The sequence below is a fragment of the Sciurus carolinensis genome, chromosome X (genome assembly GCF_902686445.1).
Source record: "Sciurus carolinensis chromosome X, mSciCar1.2, whole genome shotgun sequence".
Classification (NCBI taxonomy): domain Eukaryota; kingdom Metazoa; phylum Chordata; class Mammalia; order Rodentia; family Sciuridae; genus Sciurus; species Sciurus carolinensis.
Window position 1 is genome coordinate 90,080,436 of NC_062232.1, and position 26,343 is coordinate 90,106,778.

The following is a 26,343-nucleotide window of genomic DNA, read 5'->3' on the forward strand; positions in this document are numbered from 1 at the left end:
TTTTCTGAATAATCTCCATACTGCTTTCCAGAGTGGCTGCACCAATTTGCAACTCCACCAGCAAGGTAAAAGTGTGCCTTTTTCCCCACATCCACGCCAAAATCTATTATTGTTTGTGTTAATGAATGAAAATTCAGTCTGTAAAAATTAAAGAAAAAAAAGTAATAAGGATTAAAACTAAGAAATTTCGTATTCTAAATTTTAAGAAAACTATCATCTTAGTGGGAAGATAGGATACCTACAAAGTTTACCACCTCCAGACCTTCTCTGAAATAGTTATTGGAGGTTTTATATAAGGGAAAGAATTCAGAATGAAGTGGACATGGAGGTAGAATGAAAGAACTAAGGGTTAGAAAAGATATAAGTAACTTATTAACTCTAAATCAGTTTTTAAAGGCTTTTAGCTTGCATATTTCTTTTCTTTCTTTTTAAAAATCATTTTGTTGTTGTTGTTTATTTTTATGTGGTGCTGGAGATTGAACTCAGGGCCTCATGCATGCCAGGCAAGTGTTTTACCACTGAGCTATCTCACCAGCCCTTTAAATGAGTTTTGATAATTAAAAACAACAGCAGCAAAGGTGCTTTAAGTAACAATCTGGAACTGGAACTGTATATTTTAACATGAGATATGTAGGTACAGAGGGGATCAGGGAGTTGGTGATGAGGGGTTTTTCTGTATTGTTGTTTCTTTTGTCTTGTTAGAAGGAGAAAATACAGAAATTATTAACTAAGTTTTCAGAAAAGTATAGATTTAATGACATAGGTTAAACATTTAAAAGTAACTACTAGAAAGGATTATAAATAAAATGCATAGCATTACACACTAGTAAAGAGGAAAGGAGATCAAAAACCTCTATACAGTAGAATTTAGGATTGGGGTAAAATAAGATAAACCCAGGTAAATAGAATATAAAATATAAGATAACTAGAAAAAGTTAAAAATAAATCAGTAATTGAACAAATACATAAAGACCAAGCACCAATTAAAAGACACTAAAATAAAATTGGGATAAAAATATCTTTATACTATATGCAATAGATATATCTAAAACAAAAAAAAACAATTTGAAAATAAAACAATGGAAAGAATAGATGATATCAGAAAGAAAGCTGGATTAGCAATTCTATAATATGAAATAGAATTCAACATAAAATGTATTAAATGGACAGGTATTTTATATGAATAAATTAGATAAATTATACCACAATGATATAAAAGTCATGAAATTTTATGTACTTAGCAAGTGGCTTTTAATATATAAAGTGAAAACTTATAAACTACAAGGAATAAATTGGCAGATCCCCAACACATCAAGTAGTTGAAAAAGAAGGATATAAATAATTTGAGCAGCACAATCAAGCTGTCTATATGAAGGAGAATAAAAATTAAACAGGAAAAATACATGTGCTTTTCAAATATACATGAAATATTCACAGATATTGACTCTATTAGACCAGAAACATCTACTATACATTCAGCTCATTCTCTGTGTGCACAGTAAAATAAAGTGATAATATAACAGCAAAAACACCAAATAACATTTTTATATTAAGACAAAATTACAAATAATTCTAAAGTAGAAACAAATGGAAATGACAAACTACAGAATGCTAAGCAACACAGAAAGCACTTTATATCAAAACTCATTGAATATAGCCAAAGCAGTACCCTTAATTTATCACAAAACTAGAAATTCTAAAAGTAAATAAAAGGCTTAGGAGTAGCTCAGTGGTAGAGTGCTTGCCTAGAATGTGCCAGACCCTGTGTTCAATCCCCAGTACCAAGAAATAAGTAAATGAGCTAAGTTTAGAACCCAGACACATAAGAAATGACACACGTAAAAGAGGTTGAAGGAAACACTTGATAAATAGTAAAATGAAAAACCTTTTACAACAATTTTAGTCAGGTATGAAAACTAAAAGATGATATTGAGAAGAAATTGAAATGTAAAAGCTCAGCAAGTATAATCAAGATGAAAATGAGAGAAGGCACAAATAAAATTAGCAAATAAAAAGTGATGTTACCATGACTTAAATTTTAAATTGAAGAAAACTAATTCTATCTTAATATATTTGGAATTTTACATGAAATATAAGACTCATCATGGAGCAGAAAACAAATGATTAATATTGTCCTGAGAAGGGAAATGTAAGTGGATCAATTAAAATAGAAGATTTTGAAATTGTTGGTTCTCCATGAAAAAGCATTGAGTTTTATGGGTGGTTTTATGACTTAAGTCTACTCCACTGTCAAAGAACAGAAAATTCCCCTATTTTAAACTATTTCAGAACACTAAAAGGTAACCCAATTTGATAATATTGATACCAACCACCAAGGGGACGACACTTCAATTAAGTATAATTCAGTCTTATCTATGAACATAGAATGAATAATCCTAAATAAAATATTATCAAGTCAATCCAGAAGAATATTATGACATTATAACATTACTATAAATGACTATATTAACAGTAAAAGAGAGTAGGCCAAAGATGTAGAGAAATTCACAGTAGTAATAAAACAAATTCATGAATAAAGCCAATAGAAGATACATAAGAGCTCTGCAGGATTTTATAAAATTTTATAAAATAAAATAAAATTACAAACTATATAGAAATGTACTTCATTATTACTTTAGGTAATAAATTGATATGATAAATAATTGATTGTACCAAAAGTTAGTCTTTAAGTTCAAATTAATCACATTTCAAATTCCAGTGGGTTTCTCAAAATAAAAAGTAACAAACTGATTCTGACATTAATTTAGAACAACAAATCTGTAAGCAAGGACGATTTTTAAAAACTACAAAGGTATCTGTAACTTCCTTACCAACTTTGAAACCACATAAAGCTGTAGTAACTAAAACGTGTGTTAGAAGTGCAGGAATAGACAATGGAATTGAAGAATGTCCAGATTCAGAGCCATGTTTACATGGGAACTTTGAAATGCCTATTTTTGTCTAATAACTTTCTTTTATTCTGAGAGTGTCCAAGTGGGTACAGAATTATTAGCACTTTCCATAAGTAATAATGTTACCTCGTATCATGATTTCTTACACTCAAACTTAATTACATTATTTGAACAACCTTTCAAATGTTGAGTATAATAGAAAAAAAATAAGAATATAACTAATATTATGTTAAAGAAAGGTCTAATCAGAACATAATATCTCATTGAGAACCAAACTAATATCTTCAATGTAAGATCATTTTGATCACTTTAATGAGTACTTTTTCTTATCTTAGGGACTGCAGTTATGGGTCCTCCTGGCCCCCCTGGATTTCCTGGAGAGAGAGGCCAGAAAGGTGATGAAGGTCCACCAGGAATTTCTATTCCTGGATCTCCTGGACTTGATGGACAGCCTGGGGCGCCTGGCCTTCCAGGGCCTCCTGGCCCTCCTGGACCTCACATCCCTCCTAGTAAGCTTTCTTTTTCTCCTGTTAAGTTCTATTTTTGTTTTTGTTTATTTCACTTATAAGTGAATCCAGCTAAAGATTGGCATCATTATTTGCGTTCCTGAGGTCAAAGAGATTCTATTGAGGATTTGATTTTTCAGTTTGGGTGATTTCTTTGGTATTTAAATTTGCTCTTTAATTAGTATTACCAACAATGTTGTGTCTTCCTTTTGCTTGTAGGTAATTGTATTTCTGCAAAGATATTACTGAAAATAAATCCTTTTTTTCCTAGCCTCTTGGGCTTTTTTGTTGTAGTCTTCTGAATGTTTCATAGCAATTAGTTGTTATCATTTCTTTATCTAATTTAGGTGATGAGATATGTAAAGCAGGCCCTCCAGGCCCTCCTGGATTGCCAGGTGATAAAGGACTCCCCGGAGAACAAGGAGTGAAAGGTTTGATCCCCAAATATGTTCATTCCTTCATTCTTTCATAACATCAGCAAAATTCCCTTATCTTCCATCCTACGTCAGTGACTCATTCCCTGTTCATACTCCAACATCATCTCATTAACAGTAGTGTATATCTACATAATCTAGATTTCATGAATCCCATTTTTTGTGATCATTTATCTCCTGTTTTTCTAGCTCACTACCTTTCACAGTCTGAATCCAGTATCACTTCAACACCATTGAGACCTACCAACTTTATCCCTTAACTTTTTGGGGTCCTTTCTTTGCTCTTAACTTCATTTAAACTCTATGATCAATCATTGGAATAAGTCCTATTCATAACCCCTTGACTCCTTTGCTCTTCCCTAACTTCCTTGTACTTGCTAGGAACTAAAATACAGCCCCAGTAGTTTGAAAATTTTCACCTCTTCAGAGCCTGTACTTTCTCTTCTCTCTTCATCCCCCTTCTCTATTCTCATTTTAAGATTCTGACCTAGCTTCATCCTTCAATGATCAATTAAAGTAATAACAAAAGTTTGTATATATTGCTGCCACCATATTTACTTAAATACTTGAATTTGTGCCCATATACTCTACCTTCCTGCCTGTTGCTGTTATAACTCCTATCTTAAACCAGTTCTTCTATTTGCATAATAAATTGCATTCTCTTTTGTTTCTCCAGGGATATTGGTGGAGAAATTTTTGCTCCTTCCACATCATCAATTTTTCCCCACTGGATCATTCCCTACTGCATACAAATATGCTTTTTATAACCACTGAAAAAAATACCTTAATGGTCATCCCACTCCTCCTGCTAGCTACTGCTCTATTCTTCTGCTCCCATTTGCAGCAAAACTCCCCAAGAATGTTGTGTTCACTGTTTCTAGATACTCTTCTCCCATTTTATCTTTTCCCTTATTTTTTTCTTTTAATTGATACAAAAAATTAAAAGTCATACATATTAATGGAGTATCATATAATTTTCAGTACATGTATACATTATATAATATTTAAATCAGGTTAAACAGTTATCTTTTCAAATATTTATCATGTTGTTTTGGTGGGAAAACTTTCAAAACACTTTCTTCTAGCTTTTTCAAATATAAAATACATAATTGTTATCTGTAGTCGCCATACTGTGCAAAAGTACCTTCAGAGCATCTCACTTCTCTCTAACTGTAACCCAGTACCTATTGATCAACCTCTCCCCATCCCTTCCTACTCTTTATTGTCCCAAGTCTCTGATAACCACTATTCCATTCTCAAATTCTGTGAGATCAGCTTTTTTAAATTCCACATATGACGAGGTCATTTGATACTTGTTTTCAGGTACCTGGCTTATTTCACTTAGCATGATGATCTCCAGTTCCATCTGTGTTGTTGCAAATGACAGGATTTCCTACTTTTTGTGGCTGAATAGTATTCCATTATGTATGTGGAATAATATTGTGTGCCACATTTTTTATCCATTCATCAATTGGTGATCCTATAGGTTGTTTCCATTCCTTAGTTATTATAAATAGTGCTGCAGTGAACATTAGTGTATACCTGACTCTTTGACATATACAGATGTCATTTCCTTTGAATATATACCCAGTAGTGGAATTCCTGCATTATATGGCAGTTCTATTTTTAATTTTTTTAGTAACCCTATTATTTATTATACTGGCTATACTAATTTACATTCCCACCAACAATGAGCAATAATTTTTTCTTTTCTCCATGTCCTTGCCAGCACTTGCAATCTTTAGTATTTTTTTTTAAATTTTAGCCTTCTAAGCTGGGGTGAGGTGCTAGTTCATTGTGGTTTTGATTTGCATTTCCCTGATGATCAGTGATATTGAGCATTTTTTCATATACCTGTTGGTCATTTGCATATCTTCTTTTGAGAAATATGTATTTAGATCTATTGCCCATTTTTTAGTCAGGTTATTTGTTTTTTTGCTATTGAGGTTTTGAATTTCCTTATATATTCTGGATATAAATCCCTTACTAGATGTTCACATTGCACATATTTCCCCCATTATCTAGGTTGTCTCTTTTCTTTCTTACATGTTCCCTTTGGGGTACAGAAGCTTTATAGTTTCATGTACTAACACTTGTCTATGTTTGCTTTCATTTCCTATGCTTTCGGGGTTCTGTCCAAAAAAATTCTTACCATTCCAATTTCCTGATGCATCCCCTTGTTTTTTCCTAGTAGTTTCATGGATTCAGGTCTTACTTTGAAGTCTTTAATCCATTGAGTTGATCTTTGTAACTGATGAGAAATAGTGGTGTAGCTTCATTCTTCCATAGTGCATATCCAATTTTCTCTGCACCGTTTATTGAAAAGACTGTACTCTTTCTAATGTGTGTTCTTGGAACCTTGTTCAAAATCAGTTGTCTGTAGACATGTTTGTTTATTTCTATGCTCTCTTTTCTGTTCCATTGGTCTATGTCTCTTTTTATGCCAATACCTTGCTCTATTCATCACTATAGCTTTGTAGTATATTTTCAAGTCAGGTAATTTAATGCCTCCAACTTTATTCTTTTTGTTCAAAATTACTTTAGCTATTCAGGATATTTGTGTGGTTCCATAGATATATTAGAATTGTTTTTCTATTTGTGTGAAGAATGCAATCAGTATTTTGATAGAGATTGTATTAAATCTGTAAATTGCTTTGGGTAGTGTGGACATTTTAACAATAGTGATTCTTCCAATCCATGAACACAAGATGTCTTACTACTTTTTTGTCCCTTCTTAAATTTCTTTCATCAGTATCTCATAATTTTTTGCAGAGATCTGTTACTTCCTTGGTTAAATTTATTCCTAGATATTTTATATTTTGAAGCTATTGTAAAAGGGATTACTTTCTGATTTCCCTTTCATATAATTTGCTATTGATGTTTGTATATTGGTTTTGTATCCTGCAACTTTGCTGAATAATTCCTTGGTTCTAATATTTTTGGTGGAGATTTTGTCATTTTCTATATATAAAACCATGTTATCTGTAAACAATGACAATTTGACTTTTTTTTTTCCAATTTGGATGCTTGTTATTTCTTTCCCTTGCTTGTTTGCATCCAAAACTATGTCAAATAGACTTGGCAAAAGTCAGCATCCTGATCTTGTTCCATATCTTATAAAACCTTCAGTTTTCCCCATTTCATTTTTATTTTCCCATTTAATATGTTATCTGTTAGCTTATTAGAATTGGCCTTTATTATGTTGAGGTATGTTCCTTGTATGCCTAATTTGTTCAGTATTTTTGTCACAAGGAGATATTGAATGTTATCAAATGCTGTTTCTGTGCTAATTGAGATAACAACATGGTTTTTGTCCTTCATTCGGTTGATACAGTATATCATGTTTATTGATTTGCATATATTGAACCCTCCTTGCATCCTTGCAGTGAATCCTACTTAATCATAGGAAAAAATATTTTTTAAAGTGCTACAGAAGGGGAAGGGAAAGGGAAGGGAAAGGGGAATGAGATTGATCTCATTATGTTGTGTGTATACCAATATGACATAATAAATACCTTTATTATTTATAGTTATAATTCAACAATTATAAATTTTTCTGACCAAACTCTTTAAATCCACTTTGAGAGTACAATAAAAGTACATTTCTGAGTAGGGAAAAAAATACTTTTGGATTTGGTTTGCTAGCATTTCATTGAGGATTTTTAAACTGTTTATCAAGGATATTGGCCTGTAATTTTCTAACTTTTGTTGTGTCCTTATCTGGTTTTGGTATCAGGGTAACACCAGCCTTATAGAATGTGTTAATGTGTTAAATGAATTCTTTTTCTGTTTTTTGGAGTAACTTAAAAAGAACTGGTGTTCTTCAAATGTTTGGTAGAATCAGCAGTGAAGCCATCTGGTTCTGGGCTTTTCTTTAATGGGAGATTTCTTTTATTACTCATTCAATATAATTAACAAGTATTGGTCAGTTCAGGTTTTCTATTTCTTCATGGTTCAGTCTTGGTAAGGTGTATGTATTCAGAAATTTGTCCATTTCTTCTAGATTATTAAATTTGTAGGTATATACTTGGTGTCAGTTAAAATATTTCCCTTTTCACTTTGGATTTTCTCTCTCTCTCCTTTTCTTGGTCTAGCTAAAGGTTTATTTCTTTAATCTTTTCAAAGAACTAGCCCTTACATTAATCTTTGGTGCTGTGTTTTTGATCTCCATTTAATTTATTTCCATTTTGCTCTTTATTCTTTCTTTCCTTCTCCTAATTTGTCATTTACTTTGTTCATATTTTTTAGTTCCTTGAGATGCAACGACAGGTTGTTTATCTGGGATCTTTATAATTTTTTGATGCAGGCTTTGATTACTATAAACTTAACCTGCTAGTATTGCTTTTGCTGTATCCTGTAGCTTTGGGTATGTTGTGTCTCCACTTTTCTTTTGGATGTTTTATCATTTTACCTTTCACATTTTGATCTCTGATCTATCTTCAGTAAATTTTTACGTCTAATTTGAATCAGAGATCAAAGAAGCATTCTCCCCTATAGATATACAATTGACTCAGTATTATAGTACAAAAGGCCATCAAAATTGTATTAATACTTTTGCATTACTTATATTAACGTATTCATTTCATTAAAACGTTCATTGTAAACCATAAGACTATATATGTGCGGGTCAGTTTTTGACCTCTCTATACTATTCTGTGTTTTTTTAAATTTATCTCTCATACCAATACCAGACTGTCTTAATTATTGTGAATTTATAGTAAGTCTTGCCTATTCTGGGTTCTTTGGATTTTTATATATCTAAGAATTATCTATTCAGCTTTTAATTTCAAAATGCCCCAGGGCTAAGTCCTTATTCCTCTTCCTCTTCTCTATCTAAACTCATTTATCCAGTCCTTTGACTTTCAATACCATGAACTTGTCAGTAACTTCCAAATTTCTGTCTCCTGTCCAGGTATAATTCTGCCTCTAGTTTTGTATGTGCAACTACTTAGTGTTTTGAACTTGACATCCCAATTGAGTTACAGTCCTAATTTCTGTTACTTCCTTCCAAACAATTGCTTTCCTCACATCTTCCCTTTCTTATATGAAAAGCAGGCTACTTTTGCCTTGTAGTTGATCAAGCTAAAAAACCCTGGAATCATCCTTGAGAGCTCTCTTCTTTTGTATTCCATGTATGATCTTTGAGAATATCCAATTGACTCTACTTTTAAGTATACCCAGAACTTAACAAATTCTGATCACCTCTATTGCTGTAACTCTGGAATGAGCTACCCTCTCTCTTGGATCCCTACAGAGGTAGCCTCTTAAGGGGTTACCAAGTTTCCATCCTTGCCCTTAGGACTTACTGTTAACACAACAGCCTTTGCTTTGCTTTTTAAATTCTTCTACAAGATTCACATTTCACTCATAATAAAAGCTATAGAGTTTACCATGGCCTATACTATATTTCATGGTAACCCTTTCCTTATAAACTATTCACTCTCTGATATGGTTCTACTTCTTCATTCTGCTGAAGTAATCTCATCTGCTTGTTCTTTCTTATGTACACGTCACATCCTGTAAGTTTTTCCTCATGTCTTCTTTTCAGTGAGGTCCACCCCGACCACCCTATATAAAATTGCAAACTTCCTTCCACTCACCCATCCTTGGCATACCCAATCTCACTTACCAAGCTCTACTTTTCCTACAAACAAAATGAACATTTTAATATATATTAAAATACTTAATATATTTAATATTGCATTAAAACATTTAATATATAATTTATTGCCTTCATTGTTTATTATTTCTTTCTACTGGTAAATTGTGAGCTCCACAAAGGCATGGATTTTTGTGTTTTTTATATCAATGTATCACAAACACCTGGAACAATTCTTTGCATACAGTGGATACTCAGTAAATATTTGTCAATGAATTGAGTCTAGATTTAAGCTTCCCTAAACACACTGTTAGGTAGAAATGTTATTCCTTACTATCAGCTTCTTTAGAACCTATCTAAAGAAGATTTAAGTACCCTTCCAGCCAGGCATGGTGGCACATGCCTGAAATCTCAGTGACTCAGGAAGCTGAGGCAGGAGGATCACTAGTTCAAAGTAAGCCTCAGCAACTTAGGGAGACCCCATCTCAATGTAAAATAAAAAGAGCAGAGGATGTAGATGAGTGGTAAAGTTCCCCTGGGTTTAATTAATCCTCAATACCAAGAAAAACATCTCCAAAGTATTCCTTCCAGGTAATAATTTTTATTATGATTTTCACCAGGTGACAAGGGTGATACCTGCTTCAACTGCATTGGAACTGGGATTTCAGGGCCTCCAGGCCAACCTGGTTTGCCAGGTCTCCCAGGTCCTCCAGGTAAAACATTTTGCCTAAAATATTTCTTGGCTAGACTCTAGTAAGTTACAGTTAATAAATACCAGAAGGTACAATATTATTTGTAACATGAAATGTTAAATTTATTTGAAAGAAAGGGTGATTTCATTTTAAGAATATAAAGGAGGAAAATAAAAATGCAAATTAAGTGGGATAGAATCGGGTTCTTATTTTCAAACTTGATTTCCTGACTTGGTGATTTCTATATGAACTTTATAAAGTTTTCAAGCTCAAAGCTCACATTATTTTATGTGTATGCATGCTAGGATCTCTTGGTTTCCCTGGACAGAAAGGTGAAAAAGGACATCCTGGTGCAATTGGTCCCAAAGGATTACCAGTAAGTTTTGAGTATATTATAAATAAAAAAATTAGAAGGAAGCCATTCACACTTTTATTTTCACATATGGAGAGATGGATATGTAGGTAGGTAGATAGGTAGGTAAGTAGGTAGGTAGATACATATATACATATTTTTATATAGACATGTATACAGAGAGATAGATAGATCTTATATTAAATTGTAATTTATTTGATTCCTTGACTCTCCCTGATGCATGTGCATTACTTGATTCATTATTTTGTACCCTAAACATTATTGGGTAGGTTGATGGATTAAACTGTAGAGAAGAAAGTATTACAAAAAAGGAAACTGATTTTCCTTTTTTCTTTCTTGTCCTCCCTCCTTTCATGTTTTCCCTCACTCAGGGCATACCAGGAGCTCCAGGTGCTCCAGGCTTTCCTGGACCTAAAGGGGAACCTGGTGACATCCTAACTTTTCCAGGAATGAAGGGTGACAAAGGAGAATTGGGCTCCCCGGGAGCTCCAGGGCTTCCTGGCTTACCTGGCACTCCTGGACAGGATGGATTGCCAGGACTTCCTGGCCCCAAAGGAGAGCCTGTGAGTTGGTTTGATATTCTTGGTCTTGTAATCTCAAATTTCCACTCTGAAATGTTTTCTAGGAGCATGATGGTGTGTACCTATAATCCCAGCCACTTTGGAGGCTGAGGCAGGATAATTTCAAGTTCAAGTCCATCCTGAGCAACTTAGTGAAACTGTGTCTCAAAATTAAAAAATAATTAAAAGGTTTGGGGATGTAACTCAGTGGTAGAGCACCTGCTTAGCATGTGTAGAGCCCTGGGTTCAATCACTATTATCCAAAGAAAAAATAGTTTCTTAAATTAAAACAAAGGATAGGCCTGGTACTGAGTTGTATACCCAATGTATGCTCAAAAGAATATGATACATATAGTAATGGTACATCATTACATGTAGTGTTTTCTTACTATTCTTATCTTTCAGTTCAATTCTAACTCACTACTACATTACTACTGGATATGAATAGGTGAACAGGAGATAAAGATGCTTGAGTCAGCATAAGGTTCACCCCTCTCTTGTTCTACATATTTGTAGCTGACAACCAGATACTTACAATTTTTATGTAAAGTAAGCTTACAGATTAATATGAGTATATGGCCATGTTAAATGTGCCACAGAGTCAAATATGGAACATTAAGGAGCAGTCTCATTTTGTGCATAACAAATGACCCAGAATATTTAGGTTGGAAGTATATTTTATAATATGTTAGCTAGACTCTAACCTTCTTGACTCATACTAGGTTGTAAGCTTCATGAGAGTAGAGTAGAGATTTGTGTCTACTTATATTCTCTGCTATATTTCTCACAGGTTACACATAAGTTCAAACATTTGTTGAAGGAGTGAATGACTAAGTGAATTGATTTCACATACCATCACATAATAGCACCTGCACTTAGGTAGCCATTAGAAAAACTGTTTATGACTGTATCATTTCCTTAGTTGTATTAAATAATACCAACCTAAGCCGGGCACAGTGGCACATGCCTGTAATCCCAGAGGGTTGGGAGGCTGAGGAAGGAGGATCACCAGTTCAAAGCCAGACTCAGCATGTCAGCAAGGCCCTGAGCAACTCAGTGAAACCCTGTGTCTAAATAAAATACAAAAAAGTCTGGGAATGTGGCTCAGTGTATAAGCGTCTCTGGGTTCATTCCTCCATGCTAAAAAAAAAAAAAGAATAGGGATGTGACTCAGTGGCTAAGTACCCCAGAGTTCATTCCCTAGTACAGAAGAATAATAATAATACCAACCTACAGATACAAAAGAATAATAATAATAATACCAACCTACAGATTGTCATTATATCTATGCGTTTCTGTAGTAAACTTTTCCCTTTTTCAGGGTGGAATTGCTTTTAAGGGTGAAAGAGGTCCCCCTGGGAACCCAGGTTTACCAGGTCTCCCAGGAGATATGGGGCCTATGGGCCCTGTTGGTTTTGGCCCTCCAGGCCCAGCAGGTGAAAAAGGCATACAGGGTGTAGCAGGAAATCCAGGCCAGCCAGGAAAACCAGGTAAGTTTACTCTAATTGTTTGTTCTATTTTATGTTTGGTGCTTAAGAGGAAACATGTATTATCATGTGGTCATATTTGGCTTCCTTTCCTGAGAGATGTGTTTTACTAACCTTTTATATTTGGACTCTTCGGAGCCCCATAGCAAGTGAACACATTTTTAAGGTGGGGGGAGTTCTCTTTAAATTTTTGTTCTTTTAAAGTACATGATCTATAATGATAATTTAACAAATAAGTATAACAGAAACACACATGTAATTACTATACACATCAAGAAAAAGAACATTGCCAGCATCCTAAAAACATCTGCCTTCCTGTCCCTATCTTTGTCTGCTCACAATAACCTTCTTTCTCTCCAAAAGTAACACTGTTCTGACTTTTGCAAAATTTCCTTCCATTTCCCCACTGTTTTATCACTTATATATGCATTCCTAAAAATACTTTAATTTTGCTTCTTTTTGAGCTTCATATTAGTGGAATCATAGGGTAAGTTTTCTTTATGTTCACTTTGTGTGTAGCTATAGTATATTCATTTTCATTGCTGTATATATATATAAATATATATATAAATATATATATAGTACTGCATCACATATATATATGTATGTATGTATATATATATATGCGTGTGTGTGTGTGTATCACAATCCATTCATCCATTCTTTTGTCAATGAACCAGTGGGTTATTTGCAGTTTGGGCCTATTATGAAAAATGCTTTTATGTACAATCACACACACACACACACACACACACACACACACACCCTGTTGTTCATGTACTCACACTTCTGTAGGGCAGGAGTTGGCAACTACTACCCATTGACCAAATCCAGCTCATCATCTGTTGTTATAAATAAATTTTTTATTTGTATATATCTATGCCCATTCACCATTGTCTATGGTTATTTTTTGAGCAATAACAGCAGAGTAGAATGGTTACTAAAGAGATCAAATGTTCCACAAAGGCTGAGATACTTACTCTCAAGTCCTTTTCAGAAAAAGCTTGCTTATCTCTGGGTTAGAGTATATATTTAAGATTAACATTTCTGAAGCAGAGGATATGACATTTTGAGGCAGCTTGACTAGATATCCAGAACAAATATACCAGGATATACTAGCATAAGAAACATTGGAGATTTTATTGCTCTACACATTCACAGATATTTTATTTTGTCACACTTTTACATTTTTGCTAGTATATTGAGTGTAATATATCTTGGCAGTTTCATTTTGCATTAAAACTTAGCTCCTTCTCATATATTTATTGGCCATTTGGTTTCCTTTTGTGAAATGTTTGTTTTTGCCAGTTTTTCTATTGGAATATTTTTTTCTTATTGATTTTGAGAAGTTCTTTATATATTCAGTGTATTACTTCTTTGTTAGCTATGCACTTTGTAAGAAATCTTTACTTACCATGGTTTGCCTTTTGTATTCCCTGTCTGATATCTTTAATGAACAAAAATCAACTTTAATGTGGTCAGATTTGTTGGTCTTTTCTCTCATGATTAGTGCTTATTATGTCATATTTACAAAATTCTTCTTTGTCCTGAGCCAATTTTAAGCCTCTCTTTCAATTAATGAGAAGTATTTGTACTTGGACTTTGTACATGAAAAACCTAAAAGTGTCATTAGCTAACCAAAAAGAAATATTTTCCTTGTTTACTACGATTTTTAGACTAACTCATATTTTAAAAATATATTTAAAGATAATTTCTCATATTAGGGTTCTCCAAAGGAATGGAACCAATAGGATGGATGGAGAGATAGATATGAAAGGATTTTTTAGGGAAATTGACTTACCTGACTATGGAAACTGAGAAGTCCCATGATAGGCTTTCTGTAACCTGGAGAAGTAGGAAAGAAGGTAGTGTGTCTCATTCCAAGTTCTAAGGTCTGAGAGCCTGGGAGCTTCTGGTGACAGTTACAGAGTTTGAAGGTTGGTAAATCTGCAGTTGTGATGTTCAAGAGCAGGAGAAAATGAGTGTTTCAGCTCCAGATGAGAGAACAAATTCGCCTGTTTTCTGCCTTTTTGTTCTACCTAGACCCTCAGATGTTGGGTGATGCTGGCCCACACTGGATGAGGACACATCTTCCTTACTCAGTCCACTAATTCAAATACTAATTTCTTATAGAATCACCCCCATGGACATACCCAGAAATAATGTTTTACCAACTATCTGGTTATCCTTTAACCCAGTGACACTGACATCTAAAATTAATCACATGTTCAATCATGGAAACTCTTAAAGCCATCATCTACTTTTCCTCTTTGAAATTTTATACTCATGTTTGATATCTTCCTAGAATATATAATGTGATATTGTTTTCTTGTGGGTTTTTGTTAAATTGCATTTGCAAAACATTTTTTACAATTCCCACTTTTGTTTTTAAATAAAAGAGAGTTTTAGGAAAATAAACTCTTTTCATTCACCACCAATTCATTTTTGTTTTCAGGTCCTAAAGGTGATCCAGGTCAGACCATAACCCAACCAGGGAAGCCTGGCCTGCCTGGTAACCCAGGCAGAGATGGTGAAATAGGTCTTCCAGGTATGTGAGGAATTTATTTTAAAATATCTCCACCATTTGTTGGCTTCTTTTTTGAATGTTTCCTTTCAACAACTGCTGTTTCTCCATAGGTGACCCTGGACTCCCAGGCCAACCAGGCTTGCCAGGAATACCTGGTAGCAAAGGAGAACCAGGTGTCCCTGGAATTGGGCTTCCTGGACCCCCTGGTCCCAAAGGTATGTTGGAATGTTGTAGGCAGGGTACATTAGCTGATTAGTATGGCATTATTCTTTGACAATGAAACATATTAATTAATGACTTTTCTGTGTGCTATAAAGAGTGCAAATGAAATGTTGTAGTGTCTATGCACTTTAATTTCATGATGCTTATCTAAAATGGTGTAGTCATAAAAATATCTAAATTATATATTCAAAAATGATTTATAAGCCAAAAACCATTACAATAATTATTATATTCTGTGTTCATCATTATGTCCTCAGAGTATTAAATAGTTCCTTGGATGTAGAATTCTTTCAGTAGATTCTTGTTGATTTAGTAGATTGTATTAAACAGAAAAAAGACCTACTGTATTCATTTATCCACTGTTTTATCCCAAGTAAAAATATTGTCTTGATTTATCAAAATGTTTTAGGACTTTTGCTTTAGTCCTCACAAAATTCATTCTTTTTCATGACAAGGGTACACATCTGTGTGAGAACAGTCCTTGAATGTGTCCTTACTCATTTATACCAAATACTTTGAAAAGTCTCATTTCATTTTATGTGTGAATGTATGGGCGATATCTACAATTATCTTTTTTTTTTTTTTTGGAAGGGAGTGGGTACCAGGGATTGAACCTGGGGATACTTAACTACTGAGCCACATTCCCAACCCTTTTTATTTTTTATTTTGAGACAGGATCTCATTAAGTTGCTTAGGGCCTCATTAAATTGATGAGATTGGCTTTGAACATGCAACCGTCCTGCCTCAGCCTCCAGAGCTGCTGGGATTACAGGTGTGCACCACCACACCTGGCTCTACAATTATTTTTAGCTCATTTACAGAAATATATGGGAGACATTTTATCCTACCATATCCGGATGCAAGCACAAGTTCCCCTGAGTTTTTGTGCAGAATTTATTCCTTAGTTTAGTTCTTCCTCATGTAATAGTCATTCTTTTTCTTCAGAAGAGTATATCTTCTACACGTTACCTGTATGTGAAAGTAAAATGATCATATGGTGATTGAGAGAGAATATCAGACGTTTGTAAGGCATAATCCTAAGTAGTTATACAGTATGTCATTGTGCTTTAACATCTTACTATAGTCACTAAGCATATTGGTAAGGTGAGAATATGGATCTGATAATTTCCAGATGTTTCTTCAAGTATCTCCTCTTTGGGGACTAAAACGCATCATGATAATTTTATAGGTTTTCCAGGAATTCCAGGACCTCCAGGAACACCTGGGACACCTGGAAGAATTGGACTAGAAGGCCCTCCTGGGCCACCAGGCTTTCCAGGACCAAAGGTCTGAGACATTTTAACTTTTTCCATCTCATTTTCCTATCTCCTTAGTCCTTTCCATTTAATTTTTTGACACCATCCAGTTTTTAGTGTACAGACAAAACCTAACTGATTATGCTTTAATTTCAATATGTTTAACACAAAACCATCTTTAATAGTACGGGGGGTGGGGAGGGAGAGAAGAATGGGAGGTGGGGAGGGAGAGAAGAATGGGGGCAGGGAGGGAGAGAAGAATGGGGGGGAGAGAGAAAAGAATGGGGGAACTTTAGATTATGTAGAAGGAAATGAGGGGGGTGTAAAAAATGGTGGAATAAGACAGACATTATTACCCTATGTACATGTATGATTACACAAATGGTATGAATCTACATCATGTACAACCATAGAAACAAAATGATATACCCCACTTGTGTACAGTGAATCAAAATGCAGTCTGTAAAAACTTAAAAGATAAATAAAAAAATAGTACATGAGCTCATACTTGAATCCAAAAAGGAGTTTTTGATCTTGTTTTAAAATTGCCAGTTATTCAATGACTTTCCCAGCACTTTGCTATACTCTCCTATTTCATCTCTGGCCATACTTCTACAATGATTGATTGAAAAAGTATTGAATGTATTAAGACCTTCCCATACTGTTTCCTTCTGTCCCATTTCCATCACAGATATATAATGCAAATCACTGCTATTAACAGTAATAATAATCATAAAAGATGTGTATTTATGCTATTATTCATTCCTCTATCTATTCTCAAACTTTCCTCAGTCATCCTTCAGCAAACTGCTGCAGTATGTAATTATCCTGACTGTTCCTCTATTTTCTCTGAGCTTAATTAATTTAAACTTCCTGTGTTTCATCATTATTACTTGTTTTCCATGGGAAAAAGAGCTGACCATGACCTCAGCTCCCATGAGAGAACCATTACTCTGTTGGTTGATTATTTTTCTTTTATTATGAACATTTTCAAATAAACACAAAAGTAAAAGAAGTAATACAATGAACTTTCATATATCTATCACTCAGATGCAAAACTATTAATATTTTATCATATTTACTTCATCTATTCCTTTTTCCTTTCTCAAATGTTAACCCAAATCTCAAAATCATGCTGTTTCACCTACAAAGACTTTGGTGTTCACCCCTAAGTAAGTGAACATTTTATACAAAAACCTCAATGCCATTATCATACTTGATAAAAAAAAATTATTGGAAATTATCTAATACTCAGTCTATAATCACATTCCTTCTTTGAGTAGATGTTATTTAATCCCATGTTCTCTGCTATCTCTTTCTTATTCTGAAACCAGTCCAACTCATCTAATTTGTTTTATAAAACCCTGTTTCCCACCCTTCCAGATGTTCTTTGTAAGATACCAATTACATTTCATTTAATTATCCTCCTCTTCTCCCAGTGGAAAAAAAGAATATTAACTTGTATTTTCTACTTTAAATTCTCTATAGTGAACAATAAGCACCAGGAAAGCCATGGCAGTTGTTTTTGTTGTGTTTTTTCATGTGTATGCTGAAGGGAGAGCCAGGATTTGGGTTACCTGGGCCACCTGGGCCACCAGGACTCCCAGGTTTCAAAGGAACACTTGGGCCAAAAGGTGATCGTGGTTTCCCAGGACCTCCAGGTCCTCCTGGACGCACTGGTTTGGATGGACTACCTGGACCAAAAGGTATGGAAGCTGTTGCTACTTCTCAATTTGATTTGAACTTTTATAATAATTGAAATCTGTAAGAAAGTTTATGGTGGTAATCCCAATTGAGTGGAAAGCCCCTGTTGTCCCTCTGTCACAGCTATACTATTTTTTTCAACTTCCATTGATTTTTTTATCTTTTATTTAATTGAATAGACATTAAAAGATATATGTATAAAAGTAACAGAAGAATTCTTTTCACCTCATCCTCTTCCAGTCTGTTCCTCTTCATTTCCATATTTACTTTTTAGTTTCTTATTTATCCTGTCAGTATTCCTTTATAAAATACTACCCAATATAAATACATTTCTTATTTTCTGCATTTCTTAAAAGATAAAGTGAGGGTATTACCTTTTGGCTCTTTTTTTCACTTATTTCACTTAACTTTATAACTTAGATATCACTCCAGAATACATAGAAATCTTGTTTAAAAAATGGCTGCCTAGTTTTGATTTGCATGAATATACTTAAGTTTATCCCACCACTTACTAATTGCTAGAATAGATTTTTGCCAGTCTTTTCTTATTAACCAATAATGCCACAGTGAATGTACTTTTGCACACATTATTTTGGATATGCTTAGGTATACTAATAGAATGGAGTAAAGAAAATGGATTTTCTGATTGAAGGGTGAATGCACCCTAGATATCATCATATTCCTCTTCATTTGCACCATCTTACACTCTCATCAGCAATGTATGAGTGTGCTGGTTTCCCCAAAGCATTTCTAACTGAAGGTGCTGAAAAACTCCCAAATTTTTGCTAGTTAGCCTGATAGAAATAAGTAGGTTTCTCTGTATGACTCTATTTTAAATCTTTATCATGAAAAATTTTATATATACAGAAAAAGTAAAAGAATTATACAGTGAACAGCCATATACCATTTCCTTGGTTCTACAATTAATATTTTGTCTCCCTCACATATTTTATTTTTAAAATTTTCAAATATAGGCTCTAGGGATATAGCTGAGCGATAGAACACTGGCTAGCATGCTCAAGCCCCAGGTTCAATCCCTAACACCAGAAAAAAAATTACATGAAGAGCAAAAAGTTATACTTCACAGTCTTTGGCACATATCTCTCCAACTATCCATCCATCTCTCTATCTGTTGATTTATTTTTGGATGCATTTTAAATAAATTACAACAGGACACTTCTCCCTAAATACTTTAACATGTCTAACATAACTAAACTTTCATAGCAGTTTTTTTCTTGTGATATAAAATTCACATTAAATGAGATGCATAAATCTTAAGTGTACTTTTGCTGGATTTTGTCAAATGCATACACCTGTGTAATACAGACTCCTACCAAGAGATCATCCCAGAGCTGGGAATGTAACTCAATGGTAAAGCACTTGCTCAGCATGCATAAGGCCATGGGTTCAGTCCCCAGCACCTCAAAAAAAAAAAAAGATAATATCCCAGAAATTTCCCCTATGTCCCTTTCCAGTCAGTCCCTATACCAGCACCCACAGTTGGCAACTATACTGCTATGATTTTTTTATCTTAAGTTAGTCTACCTGTTGTAGAACTCCTTATAAATGGAATCATATAATATGTACATTCTTTGTAAGTCTTCTTTCAATAACATAATATTTTTGATCTTTATCCATGTTGATGTGTTTATCAACAGTTATCTTTCATTGAAATTATTGAATGTTACTGTATGAATATACTATGGACACCTGGTTCAAAAGTATCGTTATGAAAAATAGAATGGTTTGCTTAGAAATATTTATATAAATAAATAAATGTTATTTATGACAGTAACAAAATGTATGTTATATTACAAAATTAACAAAAATGTGCCTATTTATAAGAAGTATTAAGACTCCTATTATTAACACCTTGAGAATGGTAGAATTAATTGGGTAATAAATCATATACATTCACAGGATATCGGTTCTCCCCAATTTCATGTGGTGTAATGTTTTTTGAGGTTGATTTAAGTACTGAAACTGAGTGTTCATCTTATGTTAAATTATGAAACTAATTATTGATGGATTCCCTCTCTGCTCTGGGTACTTATGTGTACTTTTCTTCTTGAATGAATGGCCAGTTATTCAAGATCTTTGTTTAACATGATTTGCCTTTTTACATGGGTATTGTGGTTTTTGAGGACTGGCGACTCAGCTGTTTTGTTTTTTTTTTGTTTTGTTTTGTTTTGTGTTGTTTTTGGTACCCAGAATTGAACTCAGGGGTACTCGGCCACTGAACCACATCCCCAGTCCAAGATTTTATATTTTATTTAGAGGCAGGGTCTCACTGAGGTTCTTAGCACCTCACTTTTGGACTCATGATCCTATTACTCAGCCTCCCAAGCCATTGGGATTACAGGCATGCACCATTGTGCCCAGCTTCACCTGTTATTTTTAATATCTAAACTGTATTTATTTCTTAAAGGTGATGTTGGACCAAATGGACAACCTGGACCAGTAGGACCTCCTGGGCTGCCAGGAATTGGTGTTCAGGGACCACCAGGACCACCAGGGATTCCTGGACCAATAGGCCAACCTGGTAAGATTGAAGTTGATATGTATTTTATAGCACTCACATAGCTTAGTAGGTCATAAGACCTACTTCAATCCCCAGTATTTCCCTTCTTATTCATCTAAATTTCATTTATTTCCAATAATGCAGTTTAATCAATTACAATATGTTATCATTGACATAATCATTAAGCTACATAATAGTTTTGGAAGCATAGACTCTAAACTTCTATGTAGCAATAATAACCCTCTCTGTGGAATCTCCTAACATTTCTTAGCCATGAGAACTAAAGTTAGGGCTCATCCAAGGAGCTCTTTTAAAATAATAACATAGAAATTTTCATTTCCTTTTCTGCTTTAAAAAATAAATGAGTTGAATTTTTTCTTTGTTTGCCTCTAATGGGTGATCACTTTATAACTCAGATCTCTAAACTCTTTTTCTTGTATTGTTTATTGGATACTTAAAAGTGTTTGCCAACGTGTAGCTTAATGGTTTTGCCTCCATAAAAAGAATGATATGGTTCCTTTCTGGTTGTGTTGAGAGTATATTGAGATTGATGATTCTGAGTCATCTGGTCATGTGAATTCCTGTTATTTTAATCTAAGCAGTCACAGTAAGGCCAAACCTGAGGCTGATATTATGTTATTGCAAAGTACCATGATAATTAATAAAATTAAAACAAAAATGGAATTTTTAGTCATTCCTTAACTCACGTGATTACATCAGAAAACTAAAAACCACAGTTCAGGATATGCATACATTTATTCTAAAGCCCCAGAAATACATTTCCTGGGATGGGGATGTAGCTCTATGGTATAGTACTTGTTTAGCATAGTGTGAGGCACTGGGCACCACAAAAAAAAAAAAAAGAAAAAAAAAAGAAAAGAAAGAGTGTATTTTTCTGACCTTAAATTATAATAGGTATTTTGTTAGTTATTATGCTAAAAACCTAAAAACACTGATTAACAGTATTAAAAGCCTATAAAGTAAAGGCTATTTTATCATGTTCTGTTTTTTAAAAAATTGATTTTAAGGCACATTGTACCTTTTTTATGACCTCAGACATGCCACTACTAATTTTAAAATAAGAAAACTTAAAGAGTGGTGCTTTGAACCAGGTTATTATAAAATAGTTGTTTCATCACTCATGAAAAAATTATGATTGCAACTATTATAGCAGAAAATCTTGAGAAAAACCTATTTTTAGGTTTGGTCATTGTCTTGACCTGCTGATTCAAAAAGATGGATAAAAATTAATTTATTACTTCTCTCATGCTTTATTATTTCTTTTAGTTCCAAAAAGTACTTGAGATTATGGGAACATTTTGCATCCTTTTATCAGAGCTGAATGAGAAGCCAACAATACCAGTCTGAACAAAACACAAATTTGTATATACATGCCTCATGCTTTTTCAAATTCAGCTAATACTCTTCAGTGTTTCATTCATATAATGTTCTCTCTCTCTCCTTTTTCTATTTTACTTCTGGGCTTGAAATGAGGAACACTCTTTCACTGTGCTATATCCCCAGCCCTTTCTAAAATTCTTTAAAATTCTGAGAAATGGTCCCCCTAAGTTGCCTAGGCTGTTCTCATACTTGCAATTGTCCTACTTCATCTTCCAAAACAGCTAGGATTACAGGCATGCACCACCATGCCCAACCTCTCCACCCTTTCTTCTGTTAGTATATATAGATATATTGACTTATAAAGTCTACATAAGATGTGGAGGGGTGTAACTAATGTTGCTGAATTCAACTCTTTCTTCCATAAGTACATACTTTGCCATAAAATTCAAGATCAATATTAATAGGCTTCAATAAATAAATGAAGTTCACAGAAATTAGCATGAAGATTATTGAATATAGAAATGTTGTCAAATCATCTTTTTTTAACCATGGCTGGACCACATTCATATTTGAATTTTTAGTTAAATTTTATTTACATCACCAAAGCAAAATATTACTTTAACCTGTTTAAAAAATGTCATGATTCCCTTTCATATATTTCAGTAATATGGTGATCAGCAAAACTGTTACTAATATCCTGATAAACCTGAATTATATAACTTTGCTGGAATATTAACTAAATTTTTTAAGAAATTTATTAATATACTCATTTCTTTTTATAATAGAAAACTTATTGCAAAATATTTTATATGGTTATCTCTTAGGTGTAAAATATTTTCATTATGCTTAACAGGGATTTTTTTCGACTCATCTTTTCTACTATTTACTTAAAGTTTTACTATTTGCCTTTCTGTTTTCCAAGGCAGAGTATACAGTTTAACACATGTTTATAAATTAAGGTCCTGTTGAATATCATTTCCTTGTTTGACAGCAGGAAATAAAAGAAAAATTGCCAAGGGATGAGAAGTGGAATGCTTTTCATCTCATGACCCACTAACCCAGACAAATATGGAGGTTGCTGAATTTTATTATTTAGCTTGGCCATTAACTGGAAGGTTAATACTTTAGTGAATCTTTTTAGCAATTGATTAAATATATTCTATTCCATATTCACAGACATGTTCCCATAACCTGGGCCAAATGTGTTGTAATGCTTACCTATTATCAGGAGAAAGTGTGTTCCTGGATCAGCTAAAAAGAAAAACAATATTCACCACCACTGTAACCAAAACAAATCAACCACAGACAACAAAATTCCAGGAATTATTCATAAGATTTTCATAGATTAAGAATACAGTAGGGGCTGGGGTTGTGGCTCAGTGGTAGAGCATTTGCCTAGCACATGTGAGGCACTGTGTTCAATTCTCAGCAACACGTAAAAATTAATAAATAAAATAAAGTTATTGTGTCCCTCTATAACTAAAAAAATTTTTTTAAAAAGAATACAGTACAGCTTGTTAACTTTTTTGGTGGGCTGTGAAACCCTTGGACAGAGTGAGGTTGTGTGTGTGTGTGTGTGTGTGTGTGTAGAAAAGTTTTCATAGGGTGTGAGTATATAGCTGAGTGGCAGAGTGTTAACCTGGCATGTGTGAGACCGTGGGTTTGATCTCCAGCACCCTTACACTAAAAAAGAAAAGTTTCCACAGATAGCATGTTTTTCAATTTATCCCTTTTTTTCCATTAGCATTTGCATTTGACTGCCAGTAAATTTACAGCATCTCTATACCCCTATCCATATGATTCCTGCTATTATATAAGGAGAGTCAACAGAACTTTTAAATTTGTATTGATTTTCATCCTGGATCTTACCAGGACCTGTTTTTGACATCTCTTCATGGAAAAGATCAATGCTGTGAAAAGTAAAACATATTGTTTGTTACTACTACTAATAAAAGCAATGAAGAGCAAAATCTTTGCCTAGTACATGCAAGTAGTTTACTCATGGTCATCCAGTAATAATTATTGGTTTCTTTCTACCTAAACTGTTATAGTATAAAATGAAATTATTTTTAACTTCCAACTAACCCTAGGGAGCTTAAGTTCCAATATGATATTGAAGCAATATAAAGGTCAGAGATGAAAACATGTACGAAGCTGACCTTCATCAAAAAATATTACTTTTGTGAATGTAAATATTTCATTATCTTTATTTACAGATACATTTTACATACATAATATGCTATATGGACATATGAGAAAATGCCTACAATAGTTCCTTTACTTGTTCTGAATTCAGTAAATGATAGTAATGAATTAATGTCTAATAACTTCTATTGGTAGACTTTTTTGTTCTAATCTTTTCATGCTTAGTTTTGTTTCCTAACCTAATGAATCTTTTTGCAACTTATTTCTGCTTGAGTGGTTCATCTTGTCGATGAACTGTAATTTCTTGCCTCTTGAACTTCAGGTTTACCAGTTATTGTAGCTCTTACTCAAAACTTGCAACTTAAAGCTTTGAATATCAAAAACAAAATATTTCTCTAGATTTAAATCTTTGGTTTCTTTTCATTATTTCATAGACCTGCTCTCTTGGAGACTATTTAAAGAGACAGATTATTATATTAAAAACTCAGCTATTAGCAAATTATTTGGGTTATAACATAACAACTTAGGTAATGGTCCATATAGAGCTATTATAGCATTATTAGGCATCTTATCATACTTCACAAAGACAGTAACATTAAATCTCTCTCCCCTGTTTATAGTATTTTACTATGAAATAGCAACATTGGAACTATCACCACTGTGACAACTAAGTGAAATTCTCTAATCTTTGAATGAATTTTATCAATTAAAAAAGCATGCTAGAATATGACATCAAGCAGATCTTTAAATCCCAGCATCTTTTTCTTTTTTATCTTGTTATTTTATGAAAATAATCATCTATGAATTTCTAATAGTAAATTTAGATTATATTGTTGAAGGGACACTCATATGATCATTTGGCTTAGTCTCCAGCTTCCAGTCTGTAATAGTATTATCCCCACTTAGCAAATGAGTAACAATATTAAGGAACTCATAAGAAAGACAGCTGATAAGTACTAGAGTGTGAACATGCATAATGTTTTTAATGTAATTTTTTTCCCATAAATATATTGTGTTTTGACCAACTTGTTTCTTGGAATAGTTTAGTCTCATAGAATCTTACTAAGATTAAGCATTTTTGTAATTTTTTTCTGCAAAATTCTGGTAGGAATACTAAGAAACAAAATTAACAAGAACTAACAAGACTATATTATTAAAACATCTAAAGCAAAGTCAAAATGAAATCAAATGACTCCTTGGAACCAAATTATTAAGTAATCATTTTTATGAATGGTAGGGATGTGTACTAATAATTCATAATGTGTTAGAACAGTGCAAATCCAAGTGTGGTCAGTGGACCATTGTCAAATCACAACTATTATCTGTGTACAGTGGAATAAGGACAGTCTATAGTGGTATCAGTCTACAATGGGATTAAGAGTAAGCATTTAGAAACTTTTATAGAAATTTAATGTGTAGTCATATTCATTGAGTATAGTAACCAAAAATGTAGAATTTTATTTTATGTGTCTTTGATTTTTATTTCATGTTTTAGTAATTTTATTGTATTTTATAAAAATTTTAAATCTGTGTTTAAGTAGGAATTAAGAAAATTAGTTTTAACCAGAAGTAATTTGAGAAGCACTGTCTTAGAGAAGTATAATTGAAAATCCTAAAGCTTGATTTTTCAGTCATTTTATGTGGATGATGCTAAAAGTATCTCTAATATACTCTTAGGCTTGTTATACACAAGGTTCTATCACTTGTTTACTAGAAACCTAACCAGGTGTGTCTTTTGAAACTGTCTTAATAGTTGTTAATATTGATGTTGTATCCACTAGGTTTGCATGGAGTACCAGGAGAGAAGGGAGATCCAGGACCTCCTGGGTTTGATATTCCGGGACCCCCTGGTGAGAGGGGCAGTCCAGGGATCCCTGGAGCACCTGGTCCTGTGGGACCTCCAGGATCACCAGGCCTCCCAGGAAAAGCAGGTGCCTCTGGATTTCCAGGTAATTTGCTTAATGTTTTCTCCGATTTTAGATTGAGGAAATTAATACTAATATGATTGGTAGATTATTCTCATGTGGCACTTTTCTGGATTGACACTATCTATTAAGGAAGAGT

General features: G+C 33.5%; 1 protein-coding gene across 1 annotated transcript in view; it reads left to right on the top strand.

Moving 5' to 3' along the window:
* The window catches only part of Col4a5 (collagen type IV alpha 5 chain), a 217,094-nt gene that overhangs the window by 129,070 nt on the left and 61,681 nt on the right, over positions 1 to 26,343 (top strand). Inside the window, 12 exon segments of the mRNA XM_047535914.1 lie at positions 3,248 to 3,421; positions 3,766 to 3,849; positions 10,072 to 10,164; positions 10,449 to 10,519; positions 10,888 to 11,079; positions 12,398 to 12,566; positions 15,019 to 15,111; positions 15,201 to 15,305; positions 16,502 to 16,599; positions 18,124 to 18,274; positions 20,701 to 20,814; positions 26,061 to 26,228. Of these exon segments, the coding sequence (XP_047391870.1) occupies positions 3,248 to 3,421; positions 3,766 to 3,849; positions 10,072 to 10,164; positions 10,449 to 10,519; positions 10,888 to 11,079; positions 12,398 to 12,566; positions 15,019 to 15,111; positions 15,201 to 15,305; positions 16,502 to 16,599; positions 18,124 to 18,274; positions 20,701 to 20,814; positions 26,061 to 26,228 (1,512 nt within the window).